This window comes from Oncorhynchus kisutch, linkage group LG6, assembly GCF_002021735.2.
Source record: "Oncorhynchus kisutch isolate 150728-3 linkage group LG6, Okis_V2, whole genome shotgun sequence".
NCBI lineage: Eukaryota > Metazoa > Chordata > Actinopteri > Salmoniformes > Salmonidae > Oncorhynchus > Oncorhynchus kisutch.
In genome coordinates, this window is record NC_034179.2 from 37,357,533 (window position 1) to 37,372,303 (window position 14,771).

General features: G+C 41.1%; 1 protein-coding gene across 1 annotated transcript; it reads left to right on the plus strand.

The window, feature by feature from the left end:
• The first annotated feature begins 11,808 nt into the window (after positions 1-11,808).
• LOC116374313 (uncharacterized) lies at positions 11,809-13,843 on the plus strand. The gene is made up of 3 exons (XM_031825940.1): positions 11,809-12,143; positions 12,880-13,682; positions 13,787-13,843. Exons 2-3 carry the CDS (start codon positions 12,897-12,899, stop codon positions 13,841-13,843), a joined length of 843 nt encoding a protein of 280 aa, XP_031681800.1. The 5' UTR covers positions 11,809-12,143; positions 12,880-12,896.
• Positions 13,844-14,771: the final 928 nt, after the last annotated feature.

Consider the following 14,771-nt stretch of genomic DNA (forward strand, 5'->3'; position numbering starts at 1 on the left):
ACACAATTTGCAGATCTCACTTAGACTTTTTAGCAAAACTCTAAACACATTCTCATTCTCAAAACACATTCTGCACTCTAAATGCACATGTCATCCATACTGGTAAACACAAGTGGCAACAATCAAATACAAATAGAGAACACATGTCATTGATTGAACACAACCACTCAAAACTGATTTAACCTGTTTCAAATGATGCGACACAACCAATATAAGCCAGTTCAGAGAGCAAACAGGTTGTTGAAGGTGGGAAGGAGAAAGTCTGAGAATGGATAGAAGAAACAATGTGAGAGGACGAGGACGAGTGCGTATGCGAGGTGGGCGACGATGAGGAAGAGGAGGAGGAGGGCAAGAAAGAGGAAGAGGAGGACGAAGAGGAAGAGGAAGACAAAGAGTGGAAATATCTGATGAAATTTGTGCAACAGTTATAGACCATGTTCTTGTCCATGGACTGACAATGAGGGAAGCAGGACTTAGAGTGCAACCCAATTTGAGGTGATTTTCTGTGTCCACCATAGTAAGGACATTCAGAGAAGAGAACAGGTACAGGATACTACTGTATTTTTGTAATTGCAAATTTACTGTACTACACTATATGCAGCTGTTTCAATAGACATTTGTAAAGTTAATGACTGTATGTATTGTACTGCATGAATATGTTTTGTAACTGCACAACTACTTTTTGCAGAATTGCAAGGCTGCCACATGCAGGTGGTGTCACACCCTGACCATAGTTTGCTTTGTATGTTTCTATGTTTTGGTTGGTCAGGGTGTGAGCTGAGTGGGCATTCTATGTTACATGTCTAGTTTGTCTAGTTCTATGTTTGGCCTGATATGGTTCTCAATCAGAGGCAGGTGTTCGTCATTGTCTCTGATTGGGAACCATATTTAGGTAGCCTGTTTGGTGTTGGGTTTTGTGGGTGATTGTCCTTGTTCCTGTCTGTGTTACTTTGCTCCAGTATGAGGCTGTTTCGGTTTTCATGTTACGTTTATTGTTTTTGTATTTGATTCGTGTTTACTTTGTTTCATTAAACATGGATCACAATAACCACGCCGCATTTTGGTCTGACTCTCATTCACCTAAAGAAAACCGTGACAGGTGGAAGGACAGCTATATTCACTTGGGAGCAAGAGGCCGTTATAGTTGGCATGGTCCTTGAAGATAATGCAATACGACTCAGAGAAATCCAGGCACGAGTGATACAAGACAACACACACATCCAGGGAATCGACATTGTGAGCATTTCCACAATATTGACCGTGTCCTCCATCGTAACAGGATGCGAATGAAACAAGTTTACATAGTACCTTTTGAGAGCAACTCACCAAGGGTGAAAGAACTGAGAGCTCAGTATGTGTAAGTAAGTGTGCATTCAGAAACATTTACTGTATTCCATATTGTCTACAGTACTAACACATACTATGTGAATGACATTACTCTTCAGTACATACAATGTATAGGAATCAGAAGCCTAATTGTACTCTACAGTATAGCACTGTCTCTGTACGACTTACAAAATCCTACATACAGTATATTGTATTTCTACAAGGACAATATTTGACTTGGAATCCTTGGACAGACCCCATAAGTTCATGTTTGTCGATGAAGCAGGCTTCAATCTAACAAAGAGGAGAAGGAGAGGCCGAAACATGATTGGACAGCGGGCCATTGTTGAAGTCCCTGGTCAACGAGGTGGCAATGTCACAATCTGTGCTGCTATCAGCAACCATGGTGTTCTACATCACCATGTTACACTCGGGCCATATAACACCCAGCACCTTCTAAGATTTATTGCCAATCTAAGAGATATTTTATTTGAGCAGCAGGTTCAAGAGCAGCAGGGTCAAAAGCTAAATGAGAATCCCATTCCCACCTATGTGATAGTGTGGGACAATGTCAGTTTCCACCGAGCTGCTCAGGTAAGGGAATGGTTTAACATCAATGGACAGTTTATGAACTTGTACCTCCCTCCATACTCGCCTTTCCTGAATCGAATTGAGGAATTTTTCTCCTCTTGGAGATGGAAGGTGTATGATAGACAACCCTACACCAGAGTAAATCTGCTACAAGCCATGGATTTAGCCTGTGGTGATATAGGTGAGGAATCATGTCTGGGCTGGATACGGCACACGAGGCTTCTTCCCCCGTTGCCTCAGGAGGGACAATATTGCTTGTGATGTCGACGAAGTGCTCTGGCCTGACCCAGCCCAAAGACAAGAAGAAGCACATTGATCACGTTTACTCCTTTGATTTTTGTCCCTTTTAGTATTGTATACTGTAGTACAGTGCATTGTAGGATGTATACTGTACAATGGACAAATTGTATGGCCCTGAACATTGTGCTTTCCATTTATTAACAGTACTGACTGCTCAATAGATTTTGAATGGTTGCAGGTTCATATCAACAAAGAACAAGAATTACAGTATCACAGAGACAAAGGACAAGTTTGTGAGATGCAGAGTACAGTACTGTAAAAATAGGGGTACAAGGAGGAGGAAGAAGAAAATTGCAAAGAGCAAAGCAGAGTAGGGTTTTCTGATCAATTTTGAGCTACTATGATAGAACATGTTTTCGTTCATCAAAAGACAATGACGGAAAAATATGAATATTTTTTTTGATTAAAAATGTACTTCTCCCTGAGAATAGTATGTTTTGAACAATGTGTTTTCTATTTTTCGGTGTATTGTTTACTGACTGCTTGAGAGTGTATATCATTTTGATCACTTTATTTATGATTTGAGAGCAGTGTTTGATTTGGAACACAGGTAAAAACTGTTTTGAGGTGAATGTTTCATTTTGCGAGAGGAGTCAGAGGTTATGTAAATAGTGCTTGAAGATGAGTTTTTGTGCTTAATGTTTTCAGGAAATGGAGCAAGGTTTCAGAAATTGTGTTTTAGTGATTGAGAAAAACTGTAATCAAATCAAATCCCAGTTTACATGAAACTACCTTTGTAAATCAAGGTTGTGAAGGGAGAGAGAGAGAGCGAGAGAGAGAGAGAGACGGAGAGAGGGTGAGAGAGAAAGAGTTGGGTAGAAAGAGGAGAAGAGAGCTGTCAAAAGCACGGACAGCTGACAGCTGGGATTGGGGATGTGAATCATCGGGGTTGGAAGCAGTGGGGGAGTGGAGCGGAATTTAAAACAACAGGAAGAGTCTTCCACACAGTGGGTTCCTGGAGGGAGAGGAGGACAGCGTTGGCCTCCAGAAACTTTCCTTTGTGATATAGTGACAGAGAGACGCCTAAAACTTCATTCACGAGCAACCTCACCCCCCACACACACTCACTCACATGCACACATGCATGGATGCTTGCATACATACACACACATATGCACGCCTACACACCCAATCAGCGTCCCATTAGTGATTCAGTGCAAAGCTTAATTCAGTGCTTAATAAAAGTTTAAACTCAGATGTTGTCGTGTTGGAAATAAAGTTTCTGTTGTTTGTGAACTGAAGTATTCATTGGGGCCCTATTCAAATCATTCCTGGTGTGAGATCAATCATGTATTTGTCTAATCAATCTACATGGCAAATACACAAGCATTATTATTATTATCCATTTTTGTTACAATGGTATATATTGCATTAGTACACATCAAATCAAATCAAATCAAATTTATTTATATAGCCCTTCGTACATCAGCTGATATCTCAAAGTGCTGTACAGAAACCCAGCCTAAAACCCCAAACAGCAAGCAATGCAGGTGTAGAAGCACGGTGGCTAGGAAAAACTCCCTAGAAAGGCCAATACCTAGGAAGAAACCTAGAGAGGAACCAGGCTATGTGGGGTGGCCAGTCCTCTTCTGGCTGTGCCGGGTAGAGATTATAACAGAGATTATAACAGAACACATAATACACAACACAAGTATTACACATATCTTATTTCAATTTGGTGCCTTCAATGAAAGGAATTTAAAATATGTATTTATTTAACCAGGTAAGTCATTGAGAACACATTCTGTTTTACAATATTGACCTGACATATATTTGTTAAACCAACTTCTGTGTTGTTACATGAGTAAATGTATATGGATTTATTGTTTTTCAGAATCAGAATCACTTTACTTGCCAAGTACATTTACACATACCTGGAATTTGACTCAGTGAATTGGTGATGCCAGAAATAGCCCATGTACAGACAGAATACAGGCATAAAGTCAACATAGTCAACATACAGAATACAATATGAATAAGGTAAACATAAAACTCTGGAGTATAATATGATTTACAGTAAGGATATAGAATTTACAGAGGGGATATCTAACCTGGCGGGTTGGAGCGTTGGGCCAGTAACCGAAAGGTTTCTGGAGTGAATCCCCGAGCTGACAAGGTAAAGATTTGTAATTCTGCTCCTGAGTAAGGCAGTTAACCCACTGTTCCCCGGGCACCGATGACGTGGATGTCGATTAAGGCAGCCCCCCGCACCTCTCTGATTCAGAGAGTTAAGTGTGGAAGACACATTTCAGTTGAATGCTTTCAGTTTTACAACTGACTAGGTATCCCCCTTTCCATTTCCCCATATATGCAGAGGGAGGGAGGCTGCCATGATGGATATATACATGCATATACTGTATACAGATGTTTTTATAGCAAAAGGGTCTAAAGGTTCAGTATATATTATGTATATTTGCCAATGAGATCAATTCCAAGTGTAGGTAGATGAGGTTTGAAATTATTTGTGTTTATTTCATTCATGTTCCATCATGATGTCTTGTCCTTCATATCACTGGACTGGTATGAGCAACACAGCAGATTGTCCTCCACCTTTACCATGTGTTGTGCTGCCCCTTGGTGGTAGACTTATGCCACTACAGGTTAAATTAAAAGTTGTATTTGTATAGTAGGCGTATGTATTGTATTCCTTTTTTATTAACATTGTTCAGCGAGGACCCAATATTCAAAATACTTCTGCTGTAGATCGACGATGTTGGAAATAAAAATGTTAAATGTGTAAACATTTACAATTGCCTCTAATTATCTTCACATTCCTTATACTTATGTGATAATATCATATCCACCTCTGCGCAGACGACACCATTCTGTATACTTCTGGCCCTTCTTTGGACACTGTGTTAACAACCCTCCAGGCAAGCTTCAATGCCATACAACTCTCCTTCCGTGGCCTCCAATTGCTTTTAAATACAAGTAAAACTAAATGCATGCTCTTCAACCGATCACTACCTGCACCTACCCACCTGTCCAACATCACTACTCTGGACGGCTCTGACTTAGAATACATGGACAACTACAAATACTTAGGTGTCTGGTTAGAGTGTAAACTCTCCTTCCAGACCCATATCAAACATCTCCAATCCAAAGTTAAATCTAGAATTGGCTTCCTATTTCGCAACAAAGCATCCTTCACTCATGCTGCCAAACATACCCTTGTAAAACTGACCATCCTACCGATCCTCGACTTTGGCGATGTCATTTACAAAATAGCATCCAATACCCTACTCAACAAATTGGATACAGTCTATCACAATGCAATCCGTTTTGTCACCAAAGCCCCATATACTACCCACCATTGCGACCTGTACGCTCTCGTTGGTTGGCCCTCGCTTCATACTCGTCGCCAAACCCACTGGCTCCATGTCATCTACAAGACCCTGCTAGGTAAAGTCCCCCCTTATCTCAGCTCGCTGGTCACCATAGCATCTCCCACCTGTAGCACACGCTCCAGCAGGTATATCTCTAGTCACCCCCAAAACCAATTCTTTCTTTGGCCGCCTCTCCTTCCAGTTCTCTGCTGCTAATGACTGGAACAAACTACAAAAATCTCTGAAACTGGAAACACTTATCTCCCTCACTAGCTTTAAGCACCAACTGTCAGAGCAGCTCACAGATTACTGCACCTGTACATAGCCCACCTATAATTTAGCCCAAACAACTACCTCTTTCCCTACTGTATTTAATTAATTAATTTATTTTGCTCCTTTGCACCCCATTATTTTTATTTCTACTTTGCACATTCTTCCATTGCAAATCTACCATTCCAGTATTTTACTTGCTACAGTGCCTTGCGAAAGTATTCGGCCCCCTTGAACTTTGCGACCTTTTGCCACATTTCAGGCTTCAAACATAAAGATATAAAACTGTATTTTTTTGTGAAGAATCAACAACAAGTGGGACACAATCATGAAGTGGAACGACATTTATTGGATATTTCAAACTTTTTTAACAAATCAAAAACGGAAAAATTGGGCGTGCAAAATGATTCAGCTCCTTTACTTTCAGTGCAGCAAACTCTCTCCAGAAGTTCAGTGAGGATCTCTGAATGATCCAATGTTGACCTAAATGACTAATGATGATAAATACAATCCACCTGTGTGTAATCAAGTCTCCGTATAAATGCACCTGCACTGTGATAGTCTCAGAGGTCCGTTAAAAGCGCAGAGAGCATCATGAAGAACAAGGAACACACCAGGCAGGTCCGAGATACTGTTGTGAAGAAGTTTAAAGCCGGATTTGGATACAAAAAGATTTCCCAAGCTTTAAACATCCCAAGGAGCACTGTGCAAGCGATAATATTGAAATGGAAGGAGTATCAGACCGCTGCAAATCTACCAAGACCTGGCCGTCCCTCTAAACTTTCAGCTCATACAAGGAGAAGACTGATCAGAGATGCAACCAAGAGGCCCATGATCACTCTGGATGAACTGCAGAGATCTACAGCTGAGGTGGGAGACTCTGTCCATAGGACAACAATCAGTCGTATATTGCACAAATCTGGCCTTTATGGAAGAGTGCCAAGAAGAAAGCCATTTCTTAAAGATATCCATAAAAAGTGTTGTTTAAAGTTTGCCACAAGCCACCTGGGAGACACACCAAACATGTGGAAGAAGGTGCTCTGGTCAGATGAAACCAAAATTGAACTTTTTGGCAACAATGCAAAACGTTATGTTTGGCGTAAAAGCAACACAGCTCATCACCCTGAACACAGCATCCCCACTGTCAAACATGGTGGTGGCAGCATCATGGTTTGGGCCTGCTTTTCTTCAGCAGGGACAGGGAAGATGGTTAAAATTGATGGGAAGATGGATGGAGCCAAATACAGGACCATTCTGGAAGAAAACCTGATGGAGTCTGCAAAAGACCTGAGACTGGGACGGAGATTTGTCTTCCAACAAGACAATGATCCAAAACATAAAGCAAAATCTACAATGGAATGGTTCAAAAATAAACATATCCAGGTGTTAGAATGGCCAAGTCAAAGTCCAGACCTGAATCCAATCGAGAATCTGTGGAAAGAACTGAAAACTGCTGTTCACAAATGCTCTCCATCCAACCTCACTGAGCTCGAGCTGTTTTGCAAGGAGGAATGGGAAAAAATTTCAGTCTCTCGATGTGCAAAACTGATAGAGACATACCCCAAGCAACTTACAGCTGTAATCGCAGCAAAAGGTGGCGCTACAAAGTATTAACTTAAGGTGGCTGAACAGGTGGATTGTATTTATCATCATTAGTCATTTAGGTCAACATTGGATCATTCAGAGATCCTCACTGAACTTCTGGAGAGAGTTTGCTGCACTGAAAGTAAAGGAGCTGAATAATTTTGCACGCCCAATTTTTCAGTTTTGATTTGTTAAAAAAGTTTGAAATATCCAAGAAATGTCGTTCCACTTCATGATTGTGTCCCACTTGTTGTTGATTCTTCACAAAAAAATACAGTTTTGTATGTTTATGTTTGAAGCCTGAAATGTGGCAAAAGGTCACAAAGTTCAAGGGGGCCGAATACTTTCGCAAGGCACTGTATATTGTATTTACTTTGCCACCATGGCCTTTTTTTGCCTTTACCTCCCTTCTCACCTCATTTGCTCACATCGTATATTGACTTGTTTATACTGTATTATTGACTGTATGTTTGTTTTACTCCATGTGTAACTCTGTGTCGTTGTATCTGTCGAACTGCTTTGCTTTATCTTGGCCAGGTCGCAATTGTAAATGAGAACTTGTTCTCAACTTGCCTACCTGGTTAAATAAAGGTGGAAAAAAAAAGAGAGAACAATGCCATATCTATTCATCCCTTATAGGGCATAATAGGGCCTACTGAAAAAATAATGGTCGCTTTAGAGCTTTGGGTGGCAGAGGTCAAGCTTATATTTGACCACTAGGTGGAGTAAGGAGTGAGTAGTGCAGTGGAGCCTGTTGGCCGCAGACCCAGTAGGCCTCATTAGATCAGATCTGAATGTCTGGGACATTTGGCCTCCAAACTAAAATTAAATATTTTTTTTGTGACCTGATAGGCCATACAAACGCCATACAAGTACAGTATGTCCGCTCTTCTACTTCTTCTACTTCTAGTGTCTACTTCCTTTTTTGAGGAGCATGAGAGAGGTTGTATTTTGTCAATATAGTAGAAATCTCACTATAATAGTGCAATTTAATAGATATATGTTATACAGAAAAGGTATAGTGATTTCTATGTAACCAAACAACTTGTGATTAAAGTGCAAAAACTTTTTTAAAGGATCTTATCTAAAATGTATTCTATTGCACTGGATGTTTAAATAATTAAGAGTAGGAGTTGTAGGGCCTTCGTGATTCTAATGTTCATAAGTACAGCTGCATGTCCTCTGAGCCAATGGGCTCATGTCTCATACACAATGCTGCAGGTGGAAGGGGGAAGAAATGGCGCGCCACTAACTAAGCGGCTTCCTGTTCCCAAGGCCGCAGGAAACAACCTCCATACGTCCTCCCTCCTTCCCTTTCTCTCTGGCCTCCACAGGAGCGACAGAGCGTGGCAGGAGCCTGGGAGTAAACCAACCAGGGCTTTAACAAACTGCTGCATCCACCGCACAAATAGACAACAATAATAACGCAATGGATGCACCGTTTTTTACACACAACAACATGTTACATATGGTGGTTCTACCCACTTCCTTCCCCACCTGAATAAATGTCTGCTTAAAGAACACTTTATGGTGTTACGCTCCAATGGCTCAGATGAAGCACTGATTCTTATGGAGGAGAAGGAGAGATTGTTTTGTTCGGGGACACTGGTAGCAATGTGACAGATGACAGAAATAGAAATGGTTACTCCTCTGAGGCATGTCATTTACTTGTAATAACAACAGTTTCTGTTTCTTTGCCAGATGAGTCATAACTCATAAGCAGGTTGGGAAGGTGATGGAGAGCAGGGAGGAGTATGGCATCATCATTAAGGGGACAGCGTCACAGTGGATTTGAAGAGGTGACCTTCACCATCCTCAGAGCACAAAACTGCTGTTAAAAGCTCTAATTTGCAGTTACACAATTACACTCATGCAATCAGGAGGTCGTATTAAGTATAATCAATGCATCATGACTTAGTTGTTTACTTTTCAGGGTTTTGCATTCACCACCACCAATAGCTGTTAGATCTGATTGACCCACTGACCTCGAATTATCAATGGGCCAATTACAGTTTTCAATACGTTTAGTAGTGTTATGAAAAAAGAGTTACACTTTATACTACATATAACACTGTTATAAAAATGACATTACTTATGTCATTAATAGTCATGACTGTTGGTGTGCGCTTGTGACAGCAGACTTTGCACTGTCATCATGACACTGTTAATTCAATCAGATGTATTTATAAAGCCCTTCTTACATCAGCTGATCTCACAAAGTGCTGTACAGAAACACAGCCTAAAACCCCAAACAGCAAGCAATGCAGGTGTAGAAGCACAGTGGCTAGGAAAAACTCCCTAGAAAGGACAGAACCTAGGAAGAAACCTAGAGAGGAACCAGGCTATGAAGGTGGCCAGTCCTCTTCTGGCTGTGTCAGAATTGCCTAAGCCAGTTGGGCTATTTTAAACCTAGCTAATTACTTCATTGTGGCATATGACATCATAAGTCATACAAGCTAAACTAATGTAGTAGGCGTAGAAATACGCCAGAGCGGAGTCCCCACTTCCCTTTTTCAGGGGAAACAGCAGTTAGGTTACTGTATCCCTGAAAACCGGCAACTTCCGCTTTCTAACAACACTGCTAAGGGTGGTTATAAACTGACTTCAAAAGCTTACTGTTAATAACATATGGCAGTGTTAAAAGTGTTATAGGCCTAACAGTGTTATGTAGCCCTTATGACAGAGAGTTTTAGTAAAGGGTTACCAAATAAAGCATGCGTATGGATACTGACACATGACTGAATTACATTATCGTCGTGTCATGGACTCATAGAGGACAGTTCATTAACATAAGTGACCAAATCAAGCTGTCAGTAAGTAGGCTAATAGGCAGTGACAGACTTTAGAATGGGCCTGTCAATCACTCTCCCCACAAAGAGGCATGATGAACTCGTTTACAGATAAGATACTTGTAAGAGTCCACATTGTACAGGTGAAGAGTGAAAACAGCTCGGGTAGAGGTGGAGGAGCACAGGTGTATAAATCAGGCATGGCAGCATGTGGTGTAAAATAAGATAAGAATAGAGTGGTCCATAAAAAGGCTTACTTAAACCTGACTAACTTCATCAGAAACTCATGTGCTCCTATCTCAAACCACCATTGTCTTCTGCTATGACTGACTTTGCCGACATTACGAACTGCACAGACACAGAGACAGCACAGCACAGAGGAACACACGGCTCACAACAAGATGATGATGTAAGAGTTTACTTTAAGTCGATTTCTTGACGGATATGTAAATAGATAGGCTTTACATCGTGTTATATATCTTTTTCTCGTTACAGTGCAGTCTAAAAGGAAAGAAAGACGCGTTTAGTAGGGCTTGTAGACGCATGAACGTGTTTGATCTGTCGGGGCGCTATTTTGACTGTGTGTGTGCCCATCGCCGTACACTGCAGGCCCTCTCTCCCACCAGGCTCATGCGAGCGAGGCTGAGCAGGCAGCGCAGTTCTTCCGTGAGGCTTCAGATTTCCCCCTCGATCAAAAATATCGCATATTAATTTTATGGAGAGTGTGAAGACATAGCTTGCCTTCTCGAAATATAGAACTGTTATTTGATTAACATCTTTGCATATTTATTGGTTGTGCATTTATCTAGGACGACTCCACTCCACCCCCTATCCACGGTCTCTACCAATATAATTTCCTTTGCAACAATCCACACAAATAAGACAATACGTGATTCAAACTCTCTTTTTACGTTCAGGGCATGATGGAGTCTATGGAAATGCCTGCGAATTATGGAACACTGTCCCCCTACTACACACACCAGTTACATTTGCCCGTCGTGAACCTTTCTTCTGTAACCTGACATATGATATACACTAAATATTATTGTGGAAAGTGGTTTATTCAATGGTGTTTAATGAATGAATGCAGCTTTGCATTGAGGCTTTGGAATGTTTTGGATGGATTGGAGATGTGTGCGTTGCGGTTCAATCATTTTCGCTTTGATGTGAACTTCATATCGAGCATATTAACACTTTGTGGCCTGTTTTTTGTGAACCGACTCCATTTTGAAGGACCCGGTGAGCAGAGAAAAAGGTTTTGCAACTCGTCTAAAGACAAGGAAGCCATCTGTTTTCTGGGTAGCCTATATTAGAATGCATTTACATTCTAAAACTTTCTAATCCCAAAATGTAAAAGCGCATGAGATGTCCATATGGGGTATGATATGATGCCATTATTGGCACAGATTGAGCAAATGACAGGCATGTCATAGTGATTAATGTGAATGACAGCAATTGAACATCTATGTGATAATTAAAAACCAGTAGAGCGGAATATGCCCGTAATTTTTCCATCCCAAATATTTTTGGTGGAACTCAAAGCCTCAGCATTACTCCAAGCTGGGGGTTGGGAGGCAGTGCCGATTGGTCCGCTCTCACACAGACACGGGCAGGCAGGGGCTGCAAGGGGCAGGTCGACAGCTAGGAAATAGTCATAATTTAATAATGCATTGAATATGAGGTAACAAGGAATTAGAAACTTATAGCACTGTATGATATGTCGCTGTAAATGGGTGGTTCTCTCAGTAAGTGAAATGCATGCATATATTTATCGTTTGAAGGGGCCGCCGGTGGTGTAAGAGCTATCGCAAGTAGAGTATATGTCCACAGGATCCTGGCCTAGTATTGCTGCTGCTGGGATTCTCCTCATCCGCTTTCACAAAATTCGAAAATAGCATATTTAATGATAGAAATGAAAGGTTTGACAGTTGTTTTTGCGGTGACCGACATTTAAATGGTAAGATTCTTGCGGCATATCATTGTCATACGCGTTTTTATTTGTTTAAACATTCCGTCATTGTGCACAGTATACATCTGTCGGTGGAAGTCTGTACGTATGTGTGGCAGTGTGAACTTGTGTGTCGATACTGTATGTTCGCGTGCCAGCTATGCACTGAACCGATATATCTGTGGTGCCTCGTGAGCCATGGCACACAGAGTTGATGCACAGGCGCTGTCAGGAGCTGTCCATTTTATTCTTGGTTTCGCGATTTCTTCATCAGTCTTTTGAAATCAACTTAACCCTTCGTTGTTGCTGGGCAGGACAGCGTGTCATTACAGGTACTCTGGTCTAATTTTAACATGACCAGCGGCCTGCCAAACGCGCAATAGGTTGCCACAATTCCACGTTCTTGGCGGTGTAGCGAGGAGTGGAATGACACTGTTGCCTAATACTTTATTTCCATTTTTTTTAGGTGGGGAAAGATAACCATATCACACTTTTATATATAACGAAACTCAGTCATTTAAAACTTTCCTAATTTTACAACACTATTGTTTTTTTACAACATTTTTAATAACTTTTCAATAATATACCATTACCATCCCCATTTTTGCCACTTTCTATAATAGCTAACCACGAACAGTAAAACAAATTGTATGTGATCAATAATTGCAAATCAATGCAATTAAAGTTGCTATCACTTATTTTTTTAAATATTTTTTGGGCCTATTTTCTGTTTTTTTATGTTTAGGATGGAGCCTTACCAGGATGAGTCGGCCCTATGAACTGCCCATCAGCAATGCTCAGGCCTGTCACACTGACCCAACAGTGACCTCTGCCCCCAATGACCCCTTCTCTCCCTCCTCAAAGCACAATAACCCCAATTCTAGACTAGACCCTCCACGTGCCATGCAACTGTCCACCGCCCCTGCCCTCAAACCTCCATCCACCTATGGGTTCATGCCCAAGAACCTATCCTCTTCCTACAGTCCTCTGAGAAGGCTACAGCACCTGACCACCATGGTCAGCCACCCAGACCTGATACAGGTTGGAGAGGGGGAGAGGGAGGTCTCGCACACCCGGAATGCTGTTGGGAAAACTATCTTTGGGAATTCCTTGGCCCTCACAGCTCCCGAGCCAGGCAGGAGAGACAGAGACACCAGTAAGACTAATCCTAGTGTGGAGAAGAAGAGTGACTGTTGCTTCTCTGACCCACCTAGTCCAGACTTTTCACTGGATAGCAATAGCCCTTTTGCGAATGGCTGCCTGCACTTTGAGTCCACTTTGTTTGATGATGATGATGACGAAGAGGATGATGAGGATACAGCTTTACCTCTGACAGACAGACATAGCAAAGTTGGAAAGTCACCTGAACCTCTTCCTGAATTTTTTAACTTGAAGGTAAAGAAATTACTGAAGCCAGGGCTATCTTTGGGTAAAGGCTTGCAGTCCCCTAGTGTCCCCCCATTAACGGCACATGAAGGTTCAGACGAGGACTGGAGGAGTAACTGTGAGCCGCTCTCTCTTGGGAATAGCCCCTCTGGGCCTTCAATGGCAAGTCCTACTACTGTTATGAACCTTTTACATAACATGGCTATTGACAGCAACATCATGCAGTACCCAACAGCCCTCAAATTTAATCCTGTAACATGTCACAGTTCTGGCCTGGGTACTTCCTTTTCAGTCCAGATCACCTGCTTTACTCTGCAACATAAATTGTCAAGCTTATTGGTTTTGATTATATGTGAAATGTCAATGAAGATAGTGAGAGGCCTAAATCCTAACTAATTAGCAAGAAAGGTCAAGCGAGGTCACTTCCTCTATAATAGATAAGATCCTCAGAGCTGGAGATGATCCATGTAATTCCAGCATATCATATGGTGAATTACAATCAATAGTTGAAATTATACCTTTTGAAATACCTTTTGAAATTAATAAAACACCTGCACAGAGAAAAGTCATTAGTCAGGCCATATCCAGAGCTTTGTTTAGTGGCTGGAATGTTATGCATGATCAGTTGATACAAGTTTAGTCAGGTTGACTGACATCTAGGCTAGAGAGTGTGCACAGAGCTGATATATGCATTTTAGTGTTTAAAAGATAGTTGGTAATATAATGTGGATTTGCACTATCTTGCATCTGGTGAAAATTAGGATAGAGTTGCATGGATTTAACTTTACCTAACCTAATTTACCAGGACTTTGGTCCTGGCAACTCAGCAACCGTTTAGTCTTGGAAAATATTGGAATGCTTGCATATGTTTACATTTGCGTATATAAATTGGCATGTAAATTCTGATATAATACTTTTTTTACTTACAGTACCAGTCAAAAGTTTAGACACACCTACTCATTCAAAGGTTTTTCTGTATTTTCTACTATTTTCTACATTGTAGAATAATAGTGAAGACATCAAAAATATGAAATAACACATATGGAATAATGTAGTAACCAAAAAAGTGTTAAACAAATCAAAATATACTTTGTATTCCTCAAAGTAGCCACCTTTTGCCTTGATTGCAGCTTTGCATGCTCTTGGCATTTTCTCAACCATCTTCATGAGGTAGTCACCTGGAATGCTTTTCCAACCGTCTTGAAGGAGTTCCCACATATGCTGAGCACTTGTTGGCTGCTTTTCCTTCAC